General features: G+C 36.9%; 1 protein-coding gene and 1 long non-coding RNA gene across 2 annotated transcripts in view; one reads left to right on the plus strand and one right to left on the minus strand.

Annotated features, from left to right (window-relative positions):
* The window catches only part of LOC145785822 (sucrase-isomaltase, intestinal-like), a 43,122-nt gene extending 28,485 nt beyond the window's left edge, over positions 1-14,637 (minus strand). Inside the window, exons 1-21 of the mRNA XM_082597531.1 lie at positions 14,517-14,637; positions 14,083-14,212; positions 13,318-13,417; positions 12,666-12,873; positions 11,316-11,476; positions 10,760-10,928; positions 10,212-10,308; positions 9,584-9,822; positions 7,172-7,290; positions 6,730-6,919; positions 6,225-6,338; positions 5,789-5,879; positions 5,079-5,223; positions 4,666-4,790; positions 3,896-4,076; positions 3,454-3,573; positions 2,739-2,881; positions 2,276-2,379; positions 982-1,149; positions 342-500; positions 81-160 (exon numbers count right to left, since the gene is read on the minus strand). Coding sequence (XP_082453657.1) covers positions 81-160; positions 342-500; positions 982-1,149; positions 2,276-2,379; positions 2,739-2,881; positions 3,454-3,573; positions 3,896-4,076; positions 4,666-4,790; positions 5,079-5,223; positions 5,789-5,879; positions 6,225-6,338; positions 6,730-6,919; positions 7,172-7,290; positions 9,584-9,822; positions 10,212-10,308; positions 10,760-10,928; positions 11,316-11,476; positions 12,666-12,873; positions 13,318-13,417; positions 14,083-14,212; positions 14,517-14,594 — 2,921 coding nt within the window. The 5' untranslated portion in view covers positions 14,595-14,637. The remainder of the gene's footprint in view (positions 1-80; positions 161-341; positions 501-981; positions 1,150-2,275; positions 2,380-2,738; positions 2,882-3,453; positions 3,574-3,895; positions 4,077-4,665; positions 4,791-5,078; positions 5,224-5,788; positions 5,880-6,224; positions 6,339-6,729; positions 6,920-7,171; positions 7,291-9,583; positions 9,823-10,211; positions 10,309-10,759; positions 10,929-11,315; positions 11,477-12,665; positions 12,874-13,317; positions 13,418-14,082; positions 14,213-14,516) is intronic.
* A 3,602-nt stretch (positions 14,638-18,239) lies between these two features.
* On the plus strand, positions 18,240-19,682 carry LOC145785922 (uncharacterized). Its single transcript, XR_014291226.1, has 2 exons — positions 18,240-18,444; positions 18,652-19,682. It is a non-coding gene; the product is annotated as an uncharacterized LOC145785922 (long non-coding RNA).
* The last annotated feature ends 8,275 nt before the right edge of the window (positions 19,683-27,957 follow it).

Here is a 27,957-nt window from a genome sequence, read left to right on the forward strand (position 1 = left end):
ATCTAAGTAGGTCAACATCAGTAACTTTACCTATACGGTATATATATACATTAGAAATTTATCAATTCTATTACTGTTACCTGTCATCAAACTGATCTGTGTGCCAAGAAATGTCCCATGCCGAATTTAAACTTAGACTCAAGCCGGTAACATTAAGCATCTAAACAGAGATAAAGAATTGGTGCATTTTCCAACTTTCCACCAAAAAAACAAAAACTATCCACTATTGAAAGTGCAAAAGAAAGCATTAAAAAGTATACAACACAATTAAAAAGCAGGTGTAAAAAATGACAAACAATATTAAATTACATCCAGTTTTTACAATATTAATTGACGCGTACCCTTGTGGAAGAATCAAAGATGAACTCTTGGTGTGAGCTAGAACCCACAAGAACCGTCGCTATTTCTTCGTTGGCCACCCCCATAATTGTCACGTGATCGAATACCATCGCTGAAGCCTCGGTGAGGTTGTCATGTCTGAGAGACGCGGATAGTGAGCTCTGTGAGAAGGTGTTGAATAAATCAAGTTAAAAAAGTTATTACAAAGCTAGTTTAACATTTAGCCTATAATAAGTTGCCCACAAGAAAGTTTTTTGATTTAATAGAAGTTACACACCGTCAATTCCAGAAATCATAAACTTTTTCACTGTTGTTTAGTGTTTATATCTTTTGCCATCTTTTCAAAGACAAGCTTATCAGGCCTACCAACTCTTTCGGATCAAAATGGAAAGATTTACATCCAAATTCATCTTTCCTTCTTTAGTCAATTTACCTTATTAATAGAAAAAACGTACCACATGAAAATAAATTAATCTCCTTGGTTATTCCCTGGTTTACCTCACTTGGTTTAACTCTTATGTGGGCATAGACACAATATATTTTAATAACGTTTGTGAATGGTAGGCTACTTGATACTTTACTTTTTTGTCTGTAACACATTGATAGAAAATATTAAAATACAAAAAATTGTCGTTTAGTTACAGTTGTTCCTTGGAAGTCCACTAAAATGTATTCTCCGCGTTCGATCGTGTCAATAGATGTTCCGTCGTCCCAGAAAAGATGACCGGTAGACGGCGCTTCTGAGTCAGATAGAGCATACAGAACTCCAAGTCCGTTGGAGCGTTGAATTGCAGTCGTCTTTGCTGGAGTCTACGAAAAATCGCCACTATAAATGCTGCATATCTATTACTAGTATTGTAGAATTGGAAATACGGATAGCAGATAGGAATTCTCCACTACAAGCGTTGCCATTGTGCATCATTGATATAATTTTGAAGAACGGTAACTGATGTTTACACTGGTCAACAGCAAGTTTTAATCAGAAAAGCAAATAGGCGATTTTTGACGCTGATTCCGAAAACATCTTTATTTTTTCTCCAGCACACCAGGCTTTTGAGATATTTGTATTTTTGTTGTTTAAATTTGACCTATAGCGACGCAAATGCGACGCAATTTGACATAATAGTGACAATTTTGACCTCAAGCTTGTACAAAGCGGATTTCACAATGCGTTGTGATTACCAGTTGCATTTTAGAAACGTATTTTTATATAGGCTAACTACTGTAAATAGCCTACGTAGAAATACCTAAAATATTAAAATGCTAATATTTTTGAAACTAGACGTTGTAGAGAATAAACAAGCGTAGATTCGGAATCAACGTCGAAAATTTATTTAGAAAAGTTTACTTGTATCTCTGTTAAAAGATTTAGTTAAAATTTGTTGACCAGTGTTATTATCAATGATGATGATACGATTGAATATAACACCGTATGATATTGTAACCAGCCATTTGTGCCAGTTTGGGCAAACAAGGCTGAAGGGAAAGTCATCAGCCTTGCAAATGTCGTCTCCCAGCTGTTACATTCAATCTAACTGATCAGGTTCAACCATCAACCCCGTCAGCTAAGTCTCTCAGCACATGCAGTTCTGATCAAGACAGACTTTACGAAACTAACACACGAATGATGACAGATATCTTAGATGACAGACATCAAAGACCCCAAATAGCCACTTTATCTGGTCCAGATCTTTATCAGATCGGGTACGGATCGGACCAGATCCTTACCAGATCTGAACCAGATAAAGTGGCTGTCTGGAACACTGTAGCAAGGTGGTGTATCTGGCACGATAGAAAAAAAACGTGTAAAAAATTATTGAACTTTTCATCACTTTTGATATCCGCTCACAGTGAACAGCCGAACATTACGGCAATCAACCTTCTTTTTTTTTATATATAAAAACACAATTGACGTATTCGAAAGTATTGCACGTACTTGCATGGCAATAATGCTTCCTCCCTTCACATGGAGAGGAATATAGTCCATTGGAGCGTCAAAGCTAGTTTTGGTCTTCCGCAATTGTTCTGCAACCTCCATGCCTGATGTAAAATACATTCAACTGCGCTATCGAGGGTCTGTACGTTATGTTACGTACAACGTTGTAGGTTTTACGTTCAAGTATTGTCAACAACCAAATTGCAAGACTTTTATCGAGCTGGCCGAAAAACTGAGTGTAGGAAATCATTTTTTAAAGTTTGTAAGAAAACAATTTTTGTGAACAACTGAGCAAATATCTATCAAACAAAAGGATTTCTCTTAGGCTTTTGAAAACTTAACGATTTCCTTTATTAGGTTAACTCAATCGTTAAATGATTAATCAACTTTTTATTATTACGTCAGTCAACGCTAATCTAACGATACATAATACCACAGCAAATGTTAAGGCATCAATTCTTACCAGTGTAGAAGTCAAACCACCTCGCATCTGGAACGTAAGCTTCCACTGAGACTTGACCGGGTTCAAGCACAGGGGATATTAGAAACTCTCCTCCGAGAAGCATTTGCTTGTCTACGGTGTATGTGTTCAAATCCATAGGAAATCTGAACAATAGTTTTATCTAGTTTTAACACAATTATGGTAAAAATATGTAAAAAAAAAATTCAATTCTTGAATAGTGATGCGAATGTGATAGGCTACCAGCAGTTACTTCACCTGAAAAAGGCTTGTTGTAGCTACTGTACATTCATGAACTTTCGGAGACATAAACCACCAATCTATAGTTGCATACCGCAAAACTAAAACTGAAACATAGGCGATTTTCATTTATGAAAATAACATTAGTCGCGTGAAAGCTATCGATCACGCGTTTTTTAAGTTGCACAAGTGTGGGCTTAGTTACTGGCCTACTGTCGGTGTCGGTGTTGAGCCTTCTGCCTCGTTCTATTTTTTTGTTTTGTACCCCAAAACGTTTACATTTGTACTACCAGGTCTATATAGACCCCTATAAGTTAGCAGCTTAGTTGTAACCCAAAACAGCACTTAATCAGCAGCATTACACATTTGACATACAGGTGACCACAAATTTTGACTATAAAGAAATAGGCTACACCTTTCAACGAAATCGTAAATAAACGAAATTTTGAGCTGTTACGCGAGCTCTTATAAAGCTTACTCTGCCATCAATGATCTGACTACGGTTGAACCGGTAGTGTGAGCATCATAAAAAAGAGTGTAAAAGTATGGGAGAATGGAATAACGGATTTCCAATATCTTTTTCGAAGCAGCAACAAATCTGCCAAAACAAGACACAATAATGATATTTGTAGCAGCATTAACTGATAAGTGAAAAGAAGGTAGAAGGTATTTAACAACATATGGTTGAAAAATCAAAATTGATTGACTTACGTAAAATTTGATATCAGAATGTCTGATACCTTGCTTCAATAAATGCTCCCTTTAAAAAAGAACTATTTCCACTAAAGAACACTACCAAAACGCAAAAGAAAATTGAAATACTAGAAAAACATTTAAAGTGATATTTGAGCTTTCCAGTGAAGATAGCATGCAATAGTTTGCAAATAAATAACTGATTCCACATTCTTTTCAAGTCGTACTCAGGTCCAAAAACAGCAGGGTCTTGGTCTTTGAAGCCCAATCCGTTGTGATTTCTGTCAAAAGGATAAAAGGCTCCCAATTGCATCCATCTCAAGCAAAGTTCTTCTGTTGTGTCTTGGAAGAACCCGCATATATCAGCTCCAATATAGGGGATACCAAACAGGTTGAATTCGAGCATCCCTGGATGAAAGTACATACTATTAAACCCACTACGCTTTATATTGTTTATTTCAAAGGAATGATTTGTACAAGAATCACACATCCCTATCCAGGAATCTAAGAAGCACTGCCGCATGGAAAATAGAAAACAACATTTCTGCTATTTTAAACTACAGTATTTCTGACCAATAAAAACACGCACTGTAGAAAGTGCAATCGTAGACTAGGGTATACTATTGTAAGATAAACCAAGGATTTGGTGTCTTTATGTTGTGTAGCCTAGCTAGGCTATCTAACTACATGTGAACAGCTGATAGGTGAGAATTCTATTCTTATTTTGAATTGTACTTATTGTAGGTCTAGGAGGTAGCAACTACATCCAAACCATTTCAATGGCTTGCCCATGATTAATAAAACAATGATTTTAAAGCCTCTGGGACATCAACTAAGAGGTACAAACATTGAAACAGGCAATTAGGTTACTGGGGAGTGGGGGTGTGTTGATCTTTCAGCACAGAAATTTGATATATTTGAATTGGTTACATGTTATGATTAACACTGCTTCAGAGTGATTTTAAAATTATTTTATTGTAAGAACGTTTAAACATACCGATGATAGAAGCCGCTAGATGGGGCCAACTACTCGTATTGTCTCCAAGCCAATGGCCTACATACTTCCCACTCCCGGGAAAGGTTGATCGCGAAATCACCATGCATCGTTCTCCTGTTGATTCTCTGGCAAAAATAACGTAAAACGTTGTTGAAATGACGTCCTTTAAAAATAGGGATATACCTAAATACCTAACATAATATGAATTCAGTTTTATATCTTTGTATTAAAGTTTAACAAAAATGAAGGGACTCAAGGGAGATCTTTACCAAACTTGTTGGAGGTCCGTACGCTATGGAATAGTAGATAGACGTCCCACCCAACGTGCAAGTAGAAAAGAGAGAAGAAAGAAAACAGAAAACTATTAGAACAAAAACGAAAAGAAAAAAGTGAGGAAAAGTTTGAATTGACACCTGCAAGCATCCAGTGTTGGTTCACTTTGACTCCATCCGTACAAACTGTGCATGTTGTAATGTCGTTCCATTTTGCCTGTTATCGGGTGGTGTTGTAGATTTGCCATGCATGTCGTCTTGTCGTATAATGAAGAACCAGCAATGTCTGCAGAGTTAAAGTTGGAGGGGTTTACACAAATCGTTTGAATGTCATGCAATAGTTCCGCAAAAACAACGAAATCTTGGGCCAAGAATTCCAATTCATCTGCTGGATATCTTTCTAATGCCAAAAACATACAGAGCCTCCTGGAAAAACGGGGGCTGTCGTAGACCATCAATCGAAACACACATGAATCATATAAAATAAACATTTTTTTGTCTTTTATTTGCTTGTTATATTTCTTAATAAGCCATATGTAGAATGTCAGTCAGATAAAGTCAACTATCTGCTTTAAATTGATTTTTAGCAGTAGCATAGGATGATATAACTGTAGACTAACATTAATCAGGCCTAAGGATGTCGTCCTTGAATATAACAGTGCATATAGGCTACTTGAAAAATGTGCTATCCAAATTTTGTTCAAAAGCCCAGTGCTCGGACAAAAAACACACTTAAAGCAAACTTGAACATGTAGGCTACATTCGCTAAAAAGCGTTAGTTGTTGATAGGCGATAATGACAGAACTAACAACATTATCTAAGTTGCAAATGACGAAAACGTGAAAGGTTACTTGGATGATATGGAAGGGGGTCGTCCCATTTAGAACTAGGACAAGTCCCGGATGGAGTTCCGTGCACAAAGCTGGCTGGTTCGTTCATATCCTATGTTGAGAAAAATAAGTAAATATAACGGTACACTGGCATGTAGTCAGAGCCCGCAACTCAACGCAAAATTATATAATGAACGATACGAATAGTTTGTAGAGCAGTGGCTAAAATGTAAGATTTATATTTTTGATTTTTTGCTTCTATATACTTTATTGCCAATAAAATTTCAGTTTTTTTCCTACATCATACTAATGCAAGACAGTCTATTATGTGTTTTCATTCTTTTCTTTAAGATTCAATAAATGTAAGGCAAAGTATCATTTATTGGAATCTCAATCAGAAAATTAGTCCTTTTCACATTGTAAAAAAAGCTTATTTGGTAGCTGGATTATAGCTTACAATCCACAAGCCGTCAAACTCCAATCTTTTATGAAATTCTACGGTTTGATTTTTCCACCAATCTTTTGTTTCTTGCTTAAAGAAGTCCGGAAAGGCTGTGTAAGCTCGAAATGTCTGCGCGGAAAAAAAAGAGCAGATAAAACAATGCAATGGCTAACATGTTCAAAACACTAATAGTGTTGCAATGGTTTGTATTAAAAGAAAAAAAGTAAATTTGCAAATACTGTAGTGTACAGTTAAAAAAAACATACATAGACCTAGCGTATAAAGATCATTGTAAAAGTCATACGGTCAAAATATATGCTGTAAAAAGATGGAGCTCATTCATAATTGTAACATTATTTAGCCTAATACGTGTACAGTACAGTAAGATTTGCACTGCATTCAAGAGCAAAGCACAGCAGTAGCTTAGCCCGTCAAACAAATTTATATCTGCAAAATTGCATTTTCTACAAAAACTATCTTTTGCACCGATTGTTTCGCTTTGAATCAAAGCTACACTCACGTTTGTCTGGGATTCCCAGTCCCACGTCAAATTAACGTAGATATTGGGTAAATCAGGCCAAACTTTCCCCCAAGCTATTTCCCCTTCGGCATCAGTGATGAAAACTCCCTTTTCTACTCCGAGTTCATAAGGTGGATACGTGCCTGCGGATTCATTGCCACTGATTGCAGGGTCAAAAATAATGATGTACCTGCAAACAAGAGTGAGCATTTTAAATAAATGTGTTCAGCTTCAAAGTTGCTTTAGATGTTAATTTTTACTTAGGTCGCCTTGCCTATTGTTGTGAACCGAAGTTTCTTGAATTTCAATTTATAAGTTGATGAAGTCACTACAAGCTAATTTACAATTCCATTTTTTCCTGAATGCTTTGAAAGTAACTCAGCGAGTAACTGTAGTTGTGGTTGCCTGCCATGTAATGTACAGATACATTTGTTCGATTTACCTCATGTTATATGTCGACTTCAAATTTCGTGCGTAATCTTCCAAACCATTGTATGTGGTATCGTTGATTGTGAAGTCAAGTTGTCTATCCATGTAGTCAATGTCGGTATATTGTATGTCCTGATACAAAACAAATTGATAGACAGCCTTGACAGCAATAGCCTTGACAGGAGGGTCCATGGGGCACTTTTGTACCACAGCCGGAATAACTTTGGGGCGGTAACCTTTCCAAGAGGGCCGGGAACTTAAAGAATGCACTGAGTATTTATTGAATGTAGTGCGTCTGTCTTAGAAGTGTTTAAATTGGGGGCAAGAGAGTCCCATTAAGAACGGGCATAAATTGTCCTCTCAACGACCCTGCTTGACACTGATAGTAAATTGCAAAATATTCAACAATTTGCTTCCTTTTGCACGAACAGAAATAATTTACGAGTTTAATTCAAACACGCACAGAAATAGCGCAAAGTAAGCAAACAAAAAGTGTTATGCAACTACGGCAAACAGTTTGCTATCAACTCGCACAGGGCAAGTTTAAATTTAAGCTCAATAAAGTTAGCTCCGGCCAGTTGTAGACTATTTTGTTTCCGCTAATAAATATTACGATTCCAGTAACCATTAACTCAATTGTTTACTCAAGCATACAGTGCATTGCAATTTTGTTCTCTGCAAACCTTAAAGTAGTTATTTTTGATTAAAATGTGTGTAAAGACTCAATACTAATAAATGCAAACGTGATAGCAAACACAATATCGGTCTTTAGTAGTGGTGTAGTATTCAATAAACGTACAATGAGACTGTAAGCGAAAAAGATATCGGTTGCGTAACAGCGACTGCTGCGATTCACTATATGATGAGAGTTAAGTTCAAAGGTATAGTTCATTGTAAGTATATAAATATCCTATTCAACAATAAATACTATTAATACTACAAAAAGTGCTCAATGCCAAGCAGAGCAAATTATATTAAATATAGTTACTCCTTTCTAAAACCTTTACACACAGCCTGTTTCACCCTAAAAGGGGGATGATCAGAAAGTCCTGAAAAACATTGTATGCTAAAGCAATAAATCGGTAATACCTGAAAAGATATTAAATATTATAAACCTAATTTAATCTGCAAAAAAACCTCAACTCCTTTCTAAAACCTCTACAGCCTGTTTCACCCTAAAAGGGGGATGATCAGAAAGTCCTGAAAAACATTGTATGCTAAAGCAATCAATCGGTAATACCTGAAAAGATATTAAATATTATAAACCTAATTTAATCTGCAAAAAACCCTCAAAATCTTAAAAGGCTACTCCATCGGTTACCACAAAGCCTCAATTAAGACGTCCAAATGGAAACCAAGTCAAAATAAATATCCTATTTTTAATTTAAAATAAATCTTTCATAGCTGAATAATTTTCTATTTGTTCAAAAAAATTTTAAAGTAAATTTATAAATTTTTGTATCTAAGTTAAAGAAAATGAAATTATAAAACAGTGAAGACATTTGTGTGTTATGGGCTGTTTGAAACTTTTAAAGGTAACGTTGGTGGGTAAAACTAGTTTATTTATGTTTCGGAAAAATTTTTAATTTATTTTTATATATTGGATAAAGAATTTTTCTAAGCATTGGTTTAGAAATTTTCGATTGATGTATAGCCTAATGATTGTGCTAATATAGGTTACAATAAAAAAAATTTCAAGTCAACTTTAAAATTATTTTTGTATTTTGCAAAGACACAGACACTGCTCTCGATAAATATCCAACCGACGTTCTTTCCAACATCGAGCAGGTGCTCTTGCCACTCAATCTCACAGCTGACTTGTTTATTGTAAATTGTTTCACCTCAATCCAAAGCGAAATTCGACTTGAAGATAAAAAAAAACAATGCTCGGAGACCAGCTGGAGCCGACGAAAACAGACGCTCGGTATAGTTAAAGATCTAGATTGCTAAAAGTGGACGAGAAGGCAGGGGAACCAATCTTTGTGTTCACCTTCAAACATGTTATAGATCGACTTTCGCTTATAGCAGGGGTCACCCAACTACCGGGATAACTTTTCCAGCAATCTTTCGATTTTCATTACAACTTTACTATTCCACCGCTGACTTTGTTGTTTATTGTGCTCAATTCAAGTCAATGGAGATTCTAAATAGTTGTATATCTTTTCGCAATTTGCTTCCGCCCACAGTTGTTAATCTCGCAGCAATCCGGCCCTCAGAGAAAAAATTTAGGTGACCCCTGGCTTATAGCAACGTGATCATTGCTTACTTCACACATGTTATTAAGAATCCTGCTAAAGACACAGCTGTATGCTCTTGAACGACGACAAACTAGTAGGCTACCTTGAACATCGCACTAAGATTCGCTACTCGGCTATGCAGATGACGTACTAGGTAGCTTTAACTAAGAATTGAACTCAGAACTTACGTAGGGCATTTCTGTGGCCAACATTCTATCAACGACCGTTTGCAGGTTATCAAGGCTCCCGTAGCCATAACGACACAGCTGAAAGCCAAGTGCCCAAAATGGCGGCATATAGGGTCGACCTATCGCCTCTGTATATTGGGAAGTGACTTGTTCTGGATAAGGTCCGAGAAATATATGAAAATCAAACAGCCCACCAACGGTACGGTATGTCAAGGCAGGCATCGGTTGGAATGTGACATCTAAAATATTAAAATTGTCGATTCAGTGTGATTGGAAATGTTTTTTTTTTTTAATTTCTTTCCATTATCAGAAAGATAAACAAGCACAGACGTATAAGACTGCACTCTTGAATTTGCTATTACTCGGTGCAAGTTTTCTAACTGCAGGTTATGAGCTTACATTCTTTGGTACCAAGATAATATTTTTTTCGATGAAGACTTGCAACCAATCAAAAAATTCCTTAGACTACATACGTGAGGGACACAAACCCAATATGTACTAACAATACAAACTGGCAAATGAAAGATATGTTACATTACCCATTTAAAGGACAATAAGAGATACATAGAACAGCTTTATTTAGTTTGATGAAGATCAGGCTTAGGTATTTGTGGTTTCACAAAATCACCTTGAGCATTGCTGTTAAGAAACAGCACTCCATGTGCATTTCCATCTCCCTCCATGCAAGTATAATACGGATGAACCCCGTACAGGTTCACGTTTGTCTGCGTAGAAAAATGGGGTTAGTTAGGGTACTTTGTAAATTTAATAAAATAAAAAAAAAAAAATCGTTATTAATCCAATACCTTAGAACAGTTGAATCGTTTTTTTTTTTTTTTTTTTTTACTAAATTAAGACAGATAACAAGATCAGAAGAAGACAGGTGGTTCTTATTCCACACTTGGATCTAATTATTTTTTTGTGCTTCAACAAAAAAATAAATTTTTTAACGTGGGACTTTCCAACCCCTCAATGAGCGAAGAAAGGTTCAAAACCTTATAAGGATTGTGAAAGTCATGAATAAATAATTGTTTAGGAAGAGAACCAGTGTGGTAGCCTACATGTGAGATAGACTATCCTTGCAACAGAGCATATTTCGACATAGTTTCAGCATTGAAAACGTCTGCAATTTGGAGGCTAATGCTACGAAACTATGAGATATAAAACTTCTCTCACTCCGACACCCTGGTCCCTTGAGAACATGCCATAGCTTTTCCAATTCAAGTCATGCTTGAATGTCTCGTGCATGTGCTCCCCGAAACCATAGACATACTCTGACGGAAGTCTTGTGGATATTTGTAGAAATTGATCAGCAAATATCATACGACCCACAGTAGTGTCCCATCTGAAACAAATGTTTTCAATCTGCTTAAATGTTTTCAAAGTAGCCTGCTATAGGCTACATTTGTGTGTTAGTAAGTGACAAAATAAAGACCCATAGGTTGCCAAAGATAAACATAAATTGCGTCATGGTTATTTGACGTGCTTAACTCCGCTTAGTTTTCTACCCATTACACGTTACGGTTTACTCTTATCTTAGCCAATGGAACAAATTAAGGAACGGTAGGTAGGTAGGCAAGTAGGTAGGTAGGCAGGCACGGTAGCACAGGTACGGTAAGCAATAGGTGCCATCAATTGAGGTGGACGTTGAGTAGGCTAAGTGGAGTAGTTGCAGAAACATATTGTTTTAAACATCCAAAATTTAATCAACTTTCAGTCAATAGTAACGTACAAAACTTTTCCAGTGCTTTTCCGCTTTACTTGAACACCAAACAACCCGCCAGGTGTTTTAACGGTTTCCACAGTGTACAATGCATCCGCTTCTGAGATGGAAGAAGGCGCTTTGTGGACTAAAGGTACTTCAAATCTTGGCTCGTTATTATCTGGTTGAATCTGCAGAAAAATGGCTTGAGTTTGAAAGTTATATAGCCTACCCTAAATTTATACCACAAGCAATATGCTTAGGTCGGCAGGCAGGTTGCATTCATGTTTTGAATAGGTGAACTAGTTTATTGTGTAATTCTGCCGTGATGTTTTAACGATTACTGACCGATAGTAACTTTTAGGTAAGTAATCTTTTTTGTGAAATATGCTCGTAGAAGTTTTTGTGTTCGTGGGAGTATGAAAACGTATTTGACTTGTTGACCACAAGAATGAGTTCTCATAATGTAATATTACCCCAGTCTCTGAAAGTTTCTGATCCAAACAAACTTGTTATAACTAGCTGCGTGATTTGATCTTTATTATTATTAGAGTTTTGTTGAGAGTTGTGTTTAGAATTGTGTATAATGGGGATTACAAGTTGTAATGAAAAGTGTATTGAAGACAATTGTAGAGTTCTAGTCGATATTGAATAGATCGTAAAAGTAGAAGTTATTGCTAATTGTAAAGTAGCTGTTGCAAGTAGGCTACTAGTGTATAATATCTACTTTGAAATCGACAAAAATGTTTGTTCAGAATTTGATGTCTTTATTTGCTGCAAGTGGTGAACCATTGTCTGTTCAAATTTTTTTATTTATTATCTCACAAGTAGAACTATTCGACCATTTATTTGACTGTTTAACGTTTGATATCCCTATAAACTACGTCATTAATATTTCCAACGTCTCTTTACGTGTAAGAACTAGAAAGAATTGTGATAGTTTACATGTTACAAAGTATACTTACTAAATAGCTTTTAAACTTGAACATAAACGTAACGTAAACGCTGAGGATTTTTTGGTTCATGCGAAAAGTTTTAAGAAGCACAGTGGATAAGGATATCGTGTGCTTGCACAATCATTATCTACCTCATTTAGCCTAGAGCTTACCCAGAAAAATGTAAAAACGTAATCTAAATTGCCAGCGTTTCTTTTACAATCTGGGTTCCCTTGTTTGGAAATGTCAAAGGTAAGTTCTGCTACATACAATAAGGACAAACTAAACCTCTACTTGATGTGCTTTCGCTGTAGTTAGCCCACATGAGACAGTTACTTGCAGCAGAATAAGCAGTCCTTTTGACATACGGCATATCCTTTCATTTGTGTAAATATCGCATAACATCATGTTGACAGAACCAAAAACTGCATGTGTGCTTTTTTACCTTTATCCGTAGGTATTGTGCCGACATGCGGTCAATATCAACGATTAAATTTGGAAATTCTGTCCCGTAGGGTTCAGCAACCGGCCTGGTTCTTTCCACTTTAATCCGGTATCCTGTGGGGGTCGTTTCTTGTGTAGAAACTTGATAACCGTCAGTGTCTGAATAAAAGCAGGACGGAGAATTTGAATTTGACTCCATCCAAATACACCTGAAAAGAAAAAGTATTTATTATCAAAATGCGAGCGAATTCACAATAGAACGTAACCTACATAGCCTATATACTTATAAGAAAAAGTCAGTTTTTCATAAACCACGTAGGCTACAATGTCAGCTAAACCAGGTGTACGTTTTTTTGTAGAATTATTATCAGTGCAACCAGCAGCTACATCAAGAAAATATACAACATGGTCTCGGTAGATTTTCTAACATTTTAATATGATATTGATTTAATACCATGGACAAATCCAGCAGAAAATATATTTCTTACATAAAAATTTAACCCTGGCTGTGATACTTGCAAGTGTTGATTTATTATTTTTTTGGATAAATTAAAGTATATTGATGCATTTGGTTGAAAAATTAACAGAGATGAACCAACACAAAAGAAAGTTTTAAAAGAACATTAAAAAATATACTGATGATAAAAATTCACCCTCTGGCGTTGCAGGTTTGCTCATTAGCGCCCCCTTCTGGAAAGCAATCAAATCTATCACTTTCTGAAGGAACAACTTCCTCCTTGATTGGGTCAGCAACTGTGGAAATAAATGTCAATATCTTAATATAGATAAATAATTGTCAATATTTTTGTATTGGTTTTGATTTGGAGAAAATGTTTCATCGATAACCCAGTTTAACACTGTTCGATGTTCATCCAAGAAATTAACGCCTGTTGTCAAGCAGGATGGTAGGCTAATGGAAGCCCAGCAAAACTCTCCAAAGGACCTTAATTCAATACCTTTAGAAAGCAATAGGTTGAGTCGTTGAAAAAGCAAAAACTAAACACTTTTTGAACTAGAGTTTAAGCCTAGAGTTGTTTAGCCTTGGCTTTGGTTAAGCTATGCTATAGTATGTTTTTGCTGCTATAGCAAACTTATTCTTTTGATAGGTGAAATTGTATCTCCAGTAGTAAATTTTTTCTTGTTGAAAACCCCTGAAATGTAAGATATTTTGGTAACTCTCCCTAGAAGTAAACATCAAAAGTAAGAACTTTAGCATCGATCTTAGAGTTCCCGCGTTATTGGAGTGACGGACGCCCCTAAGGTGAAATTATATGTGCTAGCCAGCATAAATGTAAGTAAATGCGTCAGATCGTGTTAACTGTTAATTACAAAGTTGTGGATCACTTTTTAACGTAGGCTACCGAACCAACAATTAATCTTATGTTACTAATAATCCAAAAAATCAACAAATGGCTTACCAATAACTTCAAAATATATTGGAAGGATAATGATCAAAACGACAATGCCGAGTAAGGCAGCTAATCCTGCTATTTTTAAAAAGGTCTTTCCATTGTCATCGGTAGGCTTTCCAGTTGTGCTTGTACGTTCCTACAATCACAAAAAGATGGAGAACGTGAGCTGGTCCCACTAAACTGGTAACTGCATCCACCAACAAAAATACAATTTTTTTTAAAGCAATTCAACGTCTAATGATTCTAAAAGGCTTTCCATTTCACAAAGCACTAGTAGGCCTACTGTTGCCTACCTGCTGTATTGTTAAAGCAAGCGTCAGTGCAGAAATTTCGAGGATTCTTCATAGATTCAAGATGTTATGTTTGCACTTACCATGCAACTTAATCTAGCCGAAGATTTTTACAGTAGATCTAAAAACTCGTATCAAAGGATGACTTACGCTTAAGTTTTTGGTGTTTTCATAAAAATGTGTTTCATGTTCCCCTTCTTCAACTCTGTGACTACTGCTGCTAGCCATAGCCCAGTCTTTGAACTGTAGGTGGTTGACAAAAAAGCACAAAAATAACTTCACCACACTGCGCCTGAATATTTTTAAACCACTTGTGAAAATTGCTTTTTAATAAAATGTTCTCAATAATTTAACAGATATTTCAAAATATAAGACATCTCTCGTTTCTTGTGTGGTTTGATTAAAAGCTCGCACTGCCGCTAATTAATACTTGCAATGGCTCAAGTTAGGCCTAAGTCTTGTCTGCAGCCTACTGCTCAAAACATGCAATAATTCTTCTCTTGCTCAGTTTTTTCCTTGGTTTGTGATCCGCTCCACTAGCCAAATATTGAGGTGATGCGTTGCTTACCAAAACTGCGTTTCTTTAATTTGAAGCGAAATTGCATCTTGTCCAAACTTGTTTGCCGCGCCTTTGCATTGCCAATTGTTTGCATTCAACCGTTCAACAATTATTAAGCTAGAATTTTTCGACGCTTGTCACAGCAATGAATGGCTCACTTTGATAATGTAATACTCATGTCAACTAAACGTTCAATAGCAAGTTTTAAATCTAATAAAACTGAGAGTGCTGACATTAAGATTGCTTTCAACCATTTACTTCTATTTAGCTTACATTGGAATAATGTCCTGATTGTAATGTGATTAAGCGTCCCATGGGTAGCCTACTCTGCATATATTGCTTTTATGTTTCTTCATGGAAACTACCCAGTAGACCTTACTCTGCAACGAATTACCCACATCATAATGTTCAATCTTTCACATGCAAGAAGTAGCCTACAAGAATCAGAATTACAAGTGATGAGAGGAAATGTTTATGATTTAATTATCACTAGGAGAACACGTTTTTATTAACCTAAAAATAAAAAAAATGTCTTTAAAATTCAATAAAATTGACTTAAAGAAAATTTGACTAAATGAACCATTGTTTCTTGCATTTTATACTTAAAATAAGGCTGCTTGAACAAAAAATGTAAATCAACGAAAAAACATTGAAAGCCTCAACAGCATAGGCCTATGTAGTATATTAGGCACGATTAAAGGCCATACAAGCAGGGAACTAAGTCTGGGCCACAATGAACATCACGTTCACCAAGAACAAGAGTTGAAATGTGACATAATGTTCAGTTCAGTAGGCCATAGCCCTAGGAAGGGCAGTAGAAATTTTTCTCCAGATCAATACAATGTTCATAATCATGAAAGAAATCATTAGCTATAGTCGAAAGGACGCCACTCCGCAGTCGACGGCACATCTTTTGGTGTCTTGCCAAAGACACAGCCACATGCTTTTGAGCGGTGTCGAACCGGGGCTCAGTCAACTTTCTGATCTTTTGATGTTCATTATTCTGACAATTTCGACATTGTTTTGCAGTGTTTTTGACAAAAGGCTAAACGAAGCACATATTGAGATCGATAAACAAACAGTTGTTAAAGCAGTAGCTTATCAGTTTTTCTCACTCAGAATTTAAAGAAAAATTTTTGAACTGAACTGTCAATTTTTTGTTTGAAGTGCTTAATTGTTTGATTGTCAAAACCTTTATTTTCGAACTGAGAAAGCATCTCCTGCAAGTTAAATCCAGGAAGTTTCGTATAGGCTATTTGTAGGCGCTTTGAACCACTGACAGCGGCCCGGTCACTGAGATTGACAGTGTAAAGTTTTCGCTTTCTGTTGATGAGTTCTTTGTGCATTCCATTCGCTAAATGCAGCTGAATAGAGGGCCGTCCTTAAATGTGTAGCGCGCGAGCACACCCTGAGAGTTGAGACAGCTTCGCTTCATCTTGTCGTTTCTTCGTACACAAAATTAAGAGTGCGTCCATGTGAGCTATCATGGTAAATTTCGTTTTGTCTGTAGAATCGACATAAGTCGTAGATAGCGATAAGCAAGCTTATAAATACAGTATAGCCATCACCAGTAGCGTAGCCAGGAATTTTGAAAGGGGGTGGTTTTAACCACCCAGCGGCGGGGGGTCTGGGGGGCCTCCCCCAGAAAATTTTGAAAAATTACTTTGAATTTGGTGCATTCTGAGAGCATTTTCAACAAAAATGTGGGTATGAATATTCCTGTAAAATGGTGCTGTCCGGTAGCATAGCAAAAGGATAAGATCAAGTTTTCTTCGGCATTTTTCGGAAATAAAGCTAAGTCTCTACGTTTTTTTGTTGCTAATTCCTGGCTGAGATGTTTGAATGTTTGGTATTGACAAAACTCGCTCTTTTAATGCAGTTTTGTATAAAATTAGGCAATCTTTTTTTAGACTGAAAGCATCATTCTCAATATCGTGACGTCACACGCGTGCCAAATGGGGGGGGTTGTAACCCCCAAAACCCCCCCCTTGGCTACGCCACTGGCCATCACAATAACATTTCTTTTTAGTTACTTGCAAAAAATTTGACATGGGCGTCAATGGCTGCTCTGTCAAACAGACACAAAACAATCGCTAGCGATTGGATTTAGCTTATTAGAGCCTGTACAGTACATAGTGTTCATTACGATCGATGTGGTGTTGGGTTATGATTCATAGGTTTGTGACGGATCCAATACACATTTGACATGAGCGACGTGTGTGCTAGAGAATGAACGCTACTCAAACTCTCTCACGCTTTAAAAAGACAACGTGGTATCGGTTACTTGTCGGTCCAACCCGTTGTCGGTGATGTAACCGATATTGGATATTCTCGTCAATTGTTGTTGATGATGTGGCACGCGACAGAGCGATTTGTATACAAATCAAACTTGATTGGCGTGTGTCGACTCCATTCTCAAAATATGTAAGCTATAGGCAACAGTACATGATTTTACGACGTGATATCAAACTGATGCCACAAATGACGTCCTACTTTTGAAAGCTAATAAAAAGCACCTTACTGTTTTCAGTGCAATTGAAAGATGTTTCTTGTTTTACCTGCATAACTGTGAAACATCCACACGTCGTCAAATATCTTAAGGAGCAGCTTTAGCACAATTTTTTATGGGGATTACAGAATATATAAAGATGCAATTGCTTTTTGCAGCCAATTTTCAATGGTTTCGTTTTATATTTTTGATTGGTCTTGGTGTCTGGAGGTACCGGATTAGGCTTACATGGCGGTTCGAAATGACATTTCGAAGCAAAACTTTGTAGCAAGGATTCAAGGAATCCAATTGTAGTTTCTACCTTCGAGCATGTTGATAATTAATTAAAGAACTTCTTGGGGCACAGTCGCATGCTCTCAAATGAAGTCGAGCTGGCGCTTTCCAATTCGACCACTCGGCTTTTGATAAAAGTAGTGACACACTCTTCACTTAAAAAAACACGCAAGCCTGGTCAAAGCTTTTAAAATATGCTGATTACCGTTGTCAAATCTTAATTTAAAGAGAACTTTACAATAAAATGTTTTCAAATTTTGTTCTAATTCATTTGTCGCGTGCCGTATCAATTCATGAATGGCAACAATACACAAGAATCAGTTATGTCAATCAGCTTTGTGTAATCGATATCACCAAGCCTTTCCAGAATGTGGGAAAGCGATTCCAGCATCTGTCCGGTAACACTCCAACACAACTTGTATCTTATCTCGTTAGTTACGGTCAAACACCCATTGTTGCCATTCATATAAATTAAAGAAAAAATTGTCATGCTCATCACAACTGTTCAATTTTCAAGCGATAAGCAAAGAATTTTTACAGATGAAAATCATTTTGACCGTGCTGCTCATATCAAAAGTCTTAGCAAGCACATGAGAAAGCTTATAAAGATAGGCTGCTGTATAACTTCAAAAAAAAAAGATTGATGTCTTCTATAATGGATGCACTTCAACAAAGAGGCGAGGTGGGCAAAAGAAAAATTTGAATGTTCTCTTTGACGATGGGCTCATATTGCTGAGGTGAGATCATTTGTTAAAGCCATATGTTATTTTAAGAAATAAAATCATATTATTTTTAATTTGTACAGTATAGTCTAAGCCAGCGTAGGCTATCAAAATCATTTTATTTACCTAATTATTTTTATTCATCTTTCATTAATATTTGTTTATTCATTACAGAGCTGAAGAATTAATTGAAACATGCTTAAACAAATCATTTTTTTACAGACTATAGTGGAAAAAACGTACAGAAAAACCAAATGCGGTTTTGATCACAGACGATGGAGTTCAATGCGAATTACCAGGAATTTCGTTTGAGAGTCTTTTTCTGATTGAAAAAAGAGTTGGAAAACTGCAGATGAATCGGCCGTTGAATGGATGGTCATATTCGAGAAGTTGTCTTTGATTAGTTTATTAAATCACAAGGACAAATTGGCAAAGAAACTTTATTTGAAATGCTTCTGTTTTTTTGTTGCATTTGTCGATTAGTATTTTGTATTATGTAGCTTAGTTAGAACACGATTCAAGCTTAATGATTTTATATTTTATTCGACTTGGAGGAACTTACGACCTCTGCTTCAACAAATCAACAACAAAGCTTGTACTGTCGTGTAGTCTTTTACCTATGTGTCTAAACATTATAAAACATATACTTGAAACATATTTTTGATGTGTACCTGACTACATGTTTATGGGACCATTACCAGTTTTTGATACAAAAGATATTTCTTTTATACTTCTATCTTTATTTCAAGCTCATTTCAATATATTGAATGATAACAAAAAACATAAACATGTTTTGCCACATTATTATGTGTAGAGTAGAGCCTGTAATCTATTATTTTCTCACCTACTGTAAACCCCATCCCGAGTTTCCTCAGGGCGTTTAATAGTTATTTTGACTTGATGTTAACAGTTTTTTTTAATGTTTTTACACATTGCTTTTAGTGCCTAACTGTTTAAAAAAACATTTTATTAGTCGGTTATTAATGCTTTTGACTTATCCTTCAAAGGGAGTTAGCAGGGATAGAGTTTATTGTTATAAATATTACTTGATGATTATTTTCTATGAGACGACACCTTAAGATTTGTGATGTTGACTTCTTCATTATTATGGTGTAGAACCGTACCGTAGCTTTTGCATTTTAACAAGACAATTTTACGAACGTTTTCTAAGCGGAATGTTAGTTTGGAGTGGTTTTAGGTGTGGTAGGCTACTTTCTCATTTTCGCAAAGAATAAATTGTTGATTGCAAAGCATTATGTCTGTTGAAAATTGTTTTAAAAAAGAAGACCTTTTTCCATTTAGGCTTAACTTGTAGCCTATTGATTAACTTAACTTTGACTTAGGCTTAATTTAACGTAGACCCAGTTGGTTAGGCTAAGTGCTTGACTTTACAACGAAGGAACTGCAAAATCAAGCTGCGCTGGTTCGAATCTCGGGGTGTGCGCTTGAGCAACGCATTTTTAAGGACACCTAGTGGATGGAAAAATTCACAGGCAACAACACTTCAACAATCGGACACTTCACTCTTTCAAACTTGATGTTTGGACCTGGATTAATGGTTTGAATTCTCTAGAAGTACGGTATTCAAAACTGTCAGGATCAAGCTATCGAACAATATTTTTCAGGCCGATGATAATGATGCCCACAATATCAAATAAAATATTCAATGACTTCAAAAGCCCCACTTTAATTGTAGGCTCCAGAATTTAGAAAAGTATGTAAACAGCCGATTATAGTAATGCAGACAATTTAATGGAATATTTCATGGTGCGCTCTAGTTGTAGTCAAATGCCAGTGACCAACGTATGCTTCTCAATGAAGCTCTTTAGCGCTATCCGGCGTAAACTGAGAGGTATTTACAAATTCTTGGCTAATCAGTAATCACTCGGTGGTAGGCTAAATAAAGTAATTTGCAGTTTGGATGAAAATTAAAACGCAGTAGCCTACAACCAGCTGAATCATCATGCGAATCCGGTGGAGTTAAAACTTAGTTACATTCGTTTTGTTTGCGTCTCGCACGTTTAATTCCGTTTTGGGTTGTCTCACCGCAAGAGCAGATCCATCAAGTAGTCTTAGGAGGAGACGATTTAAACAAAAAAAAGTGATGTGTAGGTCTAAATGAGGCTAATCCTATTTTGCAAATATGCCATAGGCCTACCGTGAATAAAGTTACGTTTCTGTTTTTTAGAGAGTGTCACTTCGGTTCAGTTCATTTTTATTTCTGACCATCACAACGATAAACAATATCGGCCTATGTCTAACATAGCAGAGGTCTTGAAAAAGGCAGAAGCGACAAAATGCGAACGTTACAACGAGCTTGATACCGAAACAGAATAATCAGATAAAATACGGCCCAATCGCAGTACTTTAGTAGAATTTTTAAATTTTTAAACTTTTATTCTGATTGAAAGAGCGAATCTTGATGTACGGCGACCGGTGGGTTGTGGGCCGTGAGTGCCTTTAGGCTATAGGCTATATTAATCAAAGGAATGGGTATTGTCCTATTGTCACAATGTCACTATTGTCGCAAATCACTTGGCCGACATTTCTGAATTAGCCCCCCCCCCTAAATTTTTTTCGGAGTGCGCTACTGGCGCCGCTTATAGCAAGTCAGGCGCTTAATCTACTGTTGGCCTACTGAGCTATTGCAGCCTATTGGGGACTACTGAGGTGTAGCCTACTATTAGCCTATCAATATAGCTAAGATGTCAGACTACCACCACAAGTGGAAACTCAAGCTCAGTAAACCTAAAACGGTGTCGACCGCTTTCCGTCTAAACAACAAGGAAGCAAAGCGTGAGCTGACCATCAATGTCGATCATCCTGCCCTTTAACCCCACACCAGTCTATGTTGGTGTTAGTTAGGACAGGACTCTCACGTACCGACACCATTTGGAATCACTCCGCAAGAAAGTAACATCACGCGTTACCCTTATTCGTCGACTGGCCGGTAGCATACGAGCTGGGGTGCGACAGCAACAACTCTGCACACCACAGCCTTGGCTCTTGTCCATTCCACCGCGGAGTATTGCGCCCCTATATGGTGTCGTAGTGCTCATAGGCCTACTCAATTGCTCGATAAACCCATCAACGACGCTTTGCGTATTGTATCGGGATGCCTGAAACCTACACCTACTGAGTTTTTACCAGTTCTTTCAGGCATCGCCCCTGCTGAGATTCGCCGCAGAGCTGCCACACTCTCCCTAGCTCACCGATCACTGGAGCCACACCACGCGCTCCACAGCTACATCACCAGATCGGTAGGCCTAATAAAGAAACGCCTCAAATCGAGAAGCCTCTTTGTTGCTCAGGCACAATCCTTGCTGGAGCACACGAGTGCCTCATCCTGGATCACCAATACTTGGCAAGAGGAGTGGACACACAACACCTCCAGACTCCACACCTTTGTCCCCAACGCTGGACACATGCCCACCAAATTAAAGAAGGCATAAGGCCTACTACAACTAGTTGTGTCGTCATGTGTTGCGATATCTAGTAGCTTAGCTAGCCTCGACTTATAAGTTGCCGCAGCTAGTGAAGACCTAGTAAGAACAAGAGTAGGCCAGGCCTAAAACCATCACAAGCCTCCTAGATCAATAGGCTAGCCTACCCTTTATTTTGGTAAACTCGCTTTTGAGTTTTCCACTCAAGTCAAAACTTTTCAGCCAACTTAAAACAAACATCTTTGAGTAGAGGCTCCATGTTTTCGTAGACACTCATTTTTGTGTTAATTAAACTCCACCCAATGCAATTCTTTTCATAACGATTGCATCTTTCATGTGTTTTTTTGACCTTAGGTTATTTGAATACTTATAATCGTTATAGCCTAGGCCTAATTCCCAAAAGAGCTCAATGATCAATCAAATTTTGTTCAATTCTCAGGGTAGGCGCTTGAAGAACACATTTCAAAAACCGTTTTCTCTTCAGGGACATTTTAATGGATGGAACAATTTAGGCTACAAACTGAATTGCGCAAATAGCAGAAACGTAGCCACGGAGCAATCTCTCCCGCCAAAATTGTATTTTGTTCACCTCAAAAGAAAATGTTTTTGATATTATTTTACAACGCTTTAACAACATTGTATTTGTATGAAAATGACATTTTATCAAAGTCAAGTGGCACCTTGACTCAAATAACCGCATGTTTTTTTGGTGCCTCAATGGCGTAGCTTTCATATCAATAAAAGTAGGCTACCGTAATATGTATTATATTATTTATATTGTCTGTAATTTGTAAGCTACATTGAAACAAATTTTCCAAGATAAACTTGATTGATTTTATAGCTGTTTTGCTGCATTCAGTTGATAGGCTATAGGCCTACCGGTACCGGTATTTTAAAAAAACTCTTTATATCAAACATTTTCCCCACAACTGTTGCTTTTGTCCTGCTTTTGTCTCCTTAAATTTGTCTTTCCAGCTAGACAGACGTCTCTGGCCAATATGGCACTTGCTTAAAGCGACCAACTTTGTAGGCTAAAGGAAGCAACCGTTCCAGTTGTTCACTTGTGAAATATTCCATACGCCAGATGGGCTGAATGGAGAGCTTTTCTTGAAATGGGTTGCTCAAACGCAAGGCCTGAACGTCGAACCAGCGCCGCTGAGATGTTGCAATTTCTGCGTTTGTTCAGGCGTTTAACTAATTGAGCTGTCAATGTTTTGAAAGGACACTTGTGCTGAACCTTACGTTACCAACGATAATTTTTATCGCTTTTGAGGCACATTCTCTTGGACAGTGACGATAGGTGAGGGAAAGCAAGGAAAGCAGTGCTTACCTGAGCGAAAACTATGCAAAATATAATGACTGAATTGTAGGTTTAACTTCTTATTATTTTTATCACGTCTATTTAACTTGAAAATTACTGTATTCGTGACTAGAATTACTCGTACCGGTAACGCTTGTGACTAGTCTAAGTCCTCACCAAACCGCATGTCTTGCCTATAAATGCCAATTAACGCAAACGCTTCTGTCAGAAACAGCCACTGAAGCTCCAGGGAAGCAACTATCAAAGTTGCTTTCCCAGGTTCAAAAATGTCAAAAAACGCCTTCGTTTTATCCAATCCTTACTCGTTTTGCAAAACGTCACCAGTTGCTTATAGCCAATTAGATGTGTTATGGTTCTGGTATTATGGTAGAGTTGCTTACCCAGTGATGTCAATGCGTACATTTGCTAGAGGGGCTAGACTAACTCGTCAGAATGGTATCTCGTCACGGTACACAGCACAGCATCATAATGCCAAAAAGCTTGTTGCTGTTTTTTGATGTCTCCTCGCCATGTACTTTAGCTTACTAGCTTTCATAGTCATGCCTTTGCCCTTTTTACAGCGTTGATATAACGTTACTTCGACAATGAACGTTCAGGTGCGGATGCAATATTTAGTTCGTTAGGCCTATAAGCTTCTATACGCAGGTGGCAAACTTATCCAGCTTTTTGTACAAATTGCTTGCGGTTATAATGTTTAGGCCTAAGTGTTAGTTTTTGTAGTGTAGGCCTAACTGAATATCTGAGAATGAACATTCATGACGAATTAAACATTTAGACAACTATTATTCCATGTCTAACACAGGATTTTGGTCCTGCAACGTTAAAATTAAAATTGTTCATGACTTCTAAACATTAAATGGACGTATGATCACGACATATAGGCGAAGCACAATTTGACAGATTTTTATTTTTGATTTGTTTTGGAAATGCTCTCAGAGCGCACCAAATTGGAAGTATTTTTCAAAAATTCTGGGGGAGGCCCCCAAGACCCCCCGCTGGAAATGCTCTCAGAGCGCACCAAATTGGAAATGTTTTTAAAAAATTTCTGGGGGAGGCCCCCCAGACCCCTCGCTGGAAGTGTTGCCTTCGGCAACAAGTCTTTGGGCTTTGCCCGACGGTTACGCCCTTCATGCCTACTACCTTGCTGTAGCATATTTCCAAGTTGCTTTCCCAACGGTTTAAGCCACCGAACGTCACTGCTCATGGATGCATAAAATTCATTTCAGAAACTTTTTTCTTGAATGCAGGTCTGAATATTATGAAATTTTTGTTTAAGATTGGTATTCGTTGTTGTTGCAGCAAGCGTAACTTCAGCAGTTCACACATCTTCAAATGTGCCTCTGAACACCAGAATTTAATTTTCCTGTTTTAGAGGAAAGGTCCAGATTTCATTAAACGTTTATTGCAAGTAGGTTATATATTTTTGAAGCTGTCATACCATGTTGATATTTCAATTTTTCCCAGTCCGAGGATAAAGATTCAAATCAATGAAAAAAATCAATTTTAATTTGAAGAAACATTGATTACAGACATAGGCCTAGAGTCACAATTGCTTCTTTTTGATGCCTTAGTGCGGAAATATGTTTTTTTCTTTTGTTTGAAGGTGCGAATCGTCATCTAACTTTGTTGTTGTCTCCCTGGTGAGGTCTGATTACTATTGTAAATTGAACTACTGTCTTCATTACAATAAGACTATGCATGCTGTTAATTAGCCTTGATGGCTGCCATGGCACAAAGATATCAACAATCATCGTTTGCTAATGTTAAATGTTACTAGTTGGTTATGTGAACAAAATGAGCTTGTAATTTCAATTAAATTACTTTTGCGCCGCAGCTGCGTGTTTATTGCTGTCGCCTATGCCTTTTATTTTTGTAATTTTTCGTGTGATTTGAATATATGCACATTCTTGTCTGATACAAATATACATACAATAAAAAGCCGCCATTCTTCAATTTTCAATGACGCCATCTTTGTTCTCAACTGAGAAAATTAGCAACTGGCCAAAATGAAGCCACAACTAAAAAACAGCATGGTAGCCGGTGGCAGTGGGCGTGTGAAACATGGTGTAATACCGGTATGCAAAGCACATTTTCCTAAACTTTATAGGGCGTTTGCGGTTATTCTGCTGAATTCGAGCTCCTAGCTTGAGGAATTGCAGAAGAGCGATTTATGAAATTATTGAAATATACGAGACGAAGTTTTCGAAAACTGAATGGTTTATTTTTTTATAAAGCCTGAAGTCAATGTTTTTTTACAAAAGTCTTTCTAACAACAAACTCCAATTCAATGTGACACTTCTTAGCTCGGCTATAAAACTGATACATTTTTTCACAACTGACAGCACGACTCGAAATTGTGTTATAATATTTAAGTTACTGGCTTCATTGCAGTAATACACAAGTAGGTGCATGCAGTGCCTTCAAAAACCATTATTGACTGGGTTCTGTACTTTCGGACAATGCAGTAGCCTACACAAGTGATACAAAAGTAAGCAAGTTATATGTTTATTTAAATATAGCCTAACTGATTTTGTATATTTATTCAATAATTTTGTTAAATTAGGAGACCAATTTTTACGGTATGTGTATTGGTTGAATAGGCTATACGTAGCTAATGTAGCATGCCATTTTTGTTATTTTCTTTATCCCCTGTATCATGGTACCAAATATCATGTTTGTGTCAATCTAGGCCTAATGATTCTGAATCCCTCTCGAAGTCATTGTACATTATTCACGAATAGACTATGTCGGTCTAATTGTATAAATATTAAAGTTTTTATGCACATACAAATTGTGAACATTTGTTTGTGCTACACGTAATGATTATACTTTTTAGTGAATTGGTGCTATTGCTGTTACTTAATGACAGGCAGAGCATCGACTAGGAAACCACAAGGTTATTTGGTGCGGGTGCAACCTAATTCGTACCATGAACAATTCGTACCTTGAAAAGATCGAGAGAAAAATTTAAAGGCAGTGGCTATTTGACCGGCTCCGGTCTTTGAATCTGAAACACTATTTGACCGGTCATGACGTCACTACACCCTAAGCACTTTTTTCTTTCAAAGCAAAAGACGATAAGCGTCTTAAGTTTTAAATTCAACACGTTTTCTTCAACTGAGTCCGTGGCGCATACGTAACGTCTCGGGCTGCCATTCTAGAGGGAATGAGTTCGATAGTATCCGAAAGCGTTTTTTTTTTTTTTAACTACTAAAGGATACAAACTGATATGAATGAATCAACAAGTGAATAAAAAAGGCAGTGGCTATTTGACCGGCTCCGGTCTTTGAATCTGAAACAGTATTTGACCGGTCATGACGTCACTACATAAGCACTTTTTTCTTTTTCTCTTTCAAAGCAAAAGACGTGAAGCGCCGAAATAAGTTCTAAATTCAACACGTTTTCTTCAACTCAGTCTGTGGCGCGTAGGTTACGTCTCCGACTGCCATTCTAGAGGGGATGAGTTCGATACTATCCGGAAGCATTCTTTTTTTTAATTTTTTTTTATCTAAATTTTGACCCGAAGCGCATTTTTGTGGTCAATTTTTAATTTGAGTAGCCTACAGCCCATTTTTTTTATATCTTTTCAAACCGTGTTTGCCGAACGACCATAAGTGACCTTTTAAAAAAAATGGTAATAAAGGTAAAACCATTTTTTAAAGAAGTATTGTATATAACTAACTTGAGAGCAAAAATGTAATTGGTCGTTCGGCAAACACGGTCACTTATGACGATCGGAAAATTACCAAGAGAAATTCTCAAATTCCAGCAAATTAAAAAAACTTTTAACTTTATTACTCACATTTGAAAGACATAAAAAACTGGGCTGTAGGCTACTCAAATTAAAAATTGACCACAAAAATGCGCTTCGGGTCAAAATTTAGATAAAAAAAATGAAAAAAACGTGTTGAATTTAGAACTTATTTCGGCGCTTCACGTCTTTTGCTTTGAAAGAGAAAAGAAAAAAGTGCTTATGTAGTGACGTCATGACCGGTCAAATAGTGTTTCAGATTCAAAGACCGGAGCCGGTCAAATAGCCACTGCCAATAAAAAAGTTTCAAAACGAATTAAAAAATTTTTTCTAGTCTTTATTTTTAACAAATTCCTTTCATTTCTTAGCACAAAATCTCTGAAAAAATCACACCTTCTAATAGGCTGTAAGATTACGTTTCGCTGAAGTCCGAAGTTAAAAATTAAATCCAGTCTCATTGTCGCACGACAATCAGTCAAGTTTCAAATCATCATCTCAACCAACCCTTCAAGACAACTTTCCACTTTCACTTTACTACGCTACGCTGAAGAGGTCGGGAGATTGAAACACTGGCCTTTGTCCGTAGTTGCTATTCATAATGTCTTTTTAGACATTCTTTTTGGGTCAATAATGTCTTTTTAGATATTACTTTTAAAGAAATACAAAGGAGTCAAAAGGCATGTAAATTTCACTCTGTGTGGAGCTACATGTACTTGAGAGGTTAACTGTTATTCTTTTATTCACAAATTAAAAAAACTTAACTTTATTACTCACATTTGGAAAGATTTAAAAAAATGGGCTGTAGGCTACTCAAATTAAAAATTGACGACAAAAATGCACTTTGGGTCAAAATTTAGTTAAAAAAAGAAAGAACTCTTCCGGATAGTATCAAACTCATTCCCTCTAGAATGGCAGCCCGAGACGTTACGTATGCGCCACAAACTCAGTCGAAAAAAACGTGTTGAATTTAAAACTTAAGGCGCTTATCGTCTTTTGCTTTGAAAGAGAAAAAG

This window comes from Aplidium turbinatum, chromosome 16 (assembly GCF_918807975.1).
Source record: "Aplidium turbinatum chromosome 16, kaAplTurb1.1, whole genome shotgun sequence".
Taxonomy (NCBI): Eukaryota; Metazoa; Chordata; class Ascidiacea; order Aplousobranchia; family Polyclinidae; genus Aplidium; species Aplidium turbinatum.